Source organism: Morone saxatilis, unplaced genomic scaffold (assembly GCF_004916995.1).
Source record: "Morone saxatilis isolate NCDOM2014 unplaced genomic scaffold, NCSU_SB_2.0 Contig20, whole genome shotgun sequence".
NCBI lineage: Eukaryota > Metazoa > Chordata > Actinopteri > Moronidae > Morone > Morone saxatilis.
Genome location: NW_023339763.1, coordinates 11,261,490 through 11,264,172, shown reverse-complemented (window position 1 = coordinate 11,264,172; position 2,683 = coordinate 11,261,490). Strand labels below are relative to the sequence as shown.

Here is a 2,683-nt window from a genome sequence, read left to right as displayed (position 1 = left end):
GCCAGTTTGAGGTCAGGTCCTTTCGGTTCTTCTTCTTGTTCTACCTCCAATTCCTCTTCTTCACCTGAAGAGGCAGCCCATCAAAATCAGTCATGTACCAAATTGTTAAAATAAGGCAAACTGTTGAACAATTAGAACTGAACAATTCTGCAGTATCCGTCCATCATCTAATGAAATGGCCAAGACAGACATCTTACCATCCTCTGACACTTCTTTGATCTTCTTGAGCCTCTTCTTGTTGGCCTTGGCAGCATTCTGCATCTTAGGGATGTCTCGGCCATAGTAGAGCAGAAAATGGTTGTACACATCACCCAGCTCTTCAAGAGTCTGCACATCTTTCAGCCTATAGAGAAATGATAAGATGTGGTTTAATGGGACAGAAAAACATTGGTGTGGATAGATGAATAGGGGGACAAAAGATGGTCTCTCTTTTAGCCTCGGTCTTATTAAGACGTACCTCTCCATGTCAGCGGTGTCCAGAGGACGGATGCCGTCAGCCAAAGGTTTGTCAGGGTCAGCGGAGATCTGCTCAAACTGGTAGGACTGCATCTTCTGAAACAGACGGGTCAGGTTCTGCTTTCGGGTCTTCAGTTGGGTCCACTGGTGGATGGAAGATGAAAATATAATGGTCAAGAAACAAGAAGTGCCATGTGTATGTCGACTTCATGAAAGCAAATGATTAATAATCACTTAGAACAACGTTTAATTACTGAAGAAGAATATTATAGGATTGAGATCGCCCATACTTTCTGTGAGCATAATCTATTCCTTCTGTGAAAAAGCAATACCAACTATACCTTTTCATCCCACTGCCACACCTTCCACAGGTCATTGATGTTGAGCTCTGGCTCCACATATTCTTTCCTGTAGAAAGCTATGAATGGAACCTGAAACAATAAATAAAATAAATTGATTCTTTACAATAATCTGGCCTTTTGCATCCCTTCTTAAAGACATATTGTTAATGGCTTAGAGAGAAGATTAACCTCAAACAAAGAAAACAATGAAGGAGTTTGCTGTACCTCAAACTGTTGATTCCTCATGAAGTTGAGGGCCTCTTTGATCTTGGCAATTGTACTGGGGCCTTTCCTGCTGAAGTTTGTGGTTGTCCCCCTGTCTAGATAATCTGTGCTCTCCTGTTCAGGGCACAGAAAAGACAGATATGTTTTTTTTAAGATCTAAGGAGAATCCCATGATTCATCCCTCAAACGCGAAATCTAACCTGAAAATCCAAGAACAGTTCCTTCCTGAATGTATGTATGTGTGTGTGTGTGTGTGTGTGTGGCATAAGTCGTACCTGCATTGAGATAGTAAGAGTGGAGAAACCATGTCTGAAGATCCACTCTGCTTCCTCTTCCAACTCATCATCCTCAGCAGGTTTAACGGGAATGGATCGTAGCTATAAGAAAGGGAACAGTGTCAGGAAGACAGGCACTCAGAAAGACAACAACCTTAATCAGTATTCATTGGACATAGACAAAGAAAAAGCAGTCATAATGGTCGAATGTTGAATGTGAATCAACACTGTTCGCCTCAAAAACACAGAGACACACACACACACACACACACACACCTGGAACCTCTCGGGCATGTCTGTGGTGCGGATCTCATTGTCTTGGTCAGTCATGTGACTACTTTCCAGCTCGCTGGGCTCATAGATCTCAAAGATGCTCTTCCTCCCTTGCCTCCTCTTAGTCTGCTTCTTGGGTCGGTCCCAACCCTCTTCATCCTGGTCCTCTTCCTCCTCCTCTCCTTGGTCGTAAGCGTCTGCATCGAAGTCGGCAAAGTCAAAGTCGCCACCAAAAATCTCCTGGGCCTCCTGGAGGGCTCTGTGAGAGGAGGAATAGTGAAGAGGAGAAGACGGTGATTACGTGTTTGATTTCACTCATATCTATCAAAGCAGCTTGCCATTTTGTGTTTATGGTATCAATATTTTTATTTTGATGGAAAAAGGTGAAACTTTGATATTTTTTTTTACATGAGTAGAGTTGCTGTATAAACTATGACACTTACGCATCTGTGTATCCTGAGAACTTCTTGCCCCGCTTTTTGGTGATGGGTTGGCCGTCATCGTCCACAATAAAATCGTCTATATCTGTGGGACCGAAGCACAAATTTAAAAACGAATCAATTCTATGTCACATCATCTAGTGTAGGCGTGAGTTTACATTGATCTATTATTCCTCTGCTTTTTAGATGCTCCAAGAAAGATCTAGAAAACTACCTGACTCCTCGTCCTCTCCTTCTTCGTCATCATCTCCGTGATGGAGAGGCTCATCGACAGCCTCGCCGTCCTCCAGCTCGCCCTCGGCATTACCGTGAAAGATTTCATCTGCGATCAAGTCCTTCTCGTCATCATCCTCTTCATCATCGTCAAGTGTTTTCACGCGGTCATATTTCTTCTTCTGCAACATGAAACAGGTACAGCATCAACACTACCGAACTTTTTCAACTGTACAAAAATGCTAGAAGCTAAAATTAAAAAACGACTCTTACCCTCCTTTTCACTCTAACGCCCAAGTTTTCCTCAATTAGGTCAAGATCATCATCATCCAGGTAGTCGTCATAATCTACAAAGAGAAAAAGCCTCAGTCAGGGGAAACAACTTCGACACATGTATGAAAAAATGGTTCATACACAATCAGATGTGTGACCATTAAAACATTTAGGCTCAGTGATTATA

At 42.6% G+C, this 2,683-nt stretch overlaps 1 protein-coding gene across 1 annotated transcript in view; it reads right to left on the bottom strand.

Annotated features, from left to right (window-relative positions):
- The window catches only part of supt6h (SPT6 homolog, histone chaperone and transcription elongation factor), a 16,348-nt gene that overhangs the window by 10,347 nt on the left and 3,318 nt on the right, over positions 1 to 2,683 (bottom strand). The window contains exons 4-13 of the mRNA XM_035666269.1: positions 2,497 to 2,570; positions 2,225 to 2,405; positions 2,014 to 2,095; positions 1,574 to 1,829; positions 1,298 to 1,399; positions 1,023 to 1,136; positions 798 to 887; positions 458 to 600; positions 198 to 343; positions 1 to 64 (exon numbers count right to left, since the gene is read on the bottom strand). The exon at positions 1 to 64 is cut by the window's left edge and continues 5 nt beyond it. Of these exons, the coding sequence (XP_035522162.1) occupies positions 1 to 64; positions 198 to 343; positions 458 to 600; positions 798 to 887; positions 1,023 to 1,136; positions 1,298 to 1,399; positions 1,574 to 1,829; positions 2,014 to 2,095; positions 2,225 to 2,405; positions 2,497 to 2,570 (1,252 nt within the window). The remainder of the gene's footprint in view (positions 65 to 197; positions 344 to 457; positions 601 to 797; positions 888 to 1,022; positions 1,137 to 1,297; positions 1,400 to 1,573; positions 1,830 to 2,013; positions 2,096 to 2,224; positions 2,406 to 2,496; positions 2,571 to 2,683) is intronic.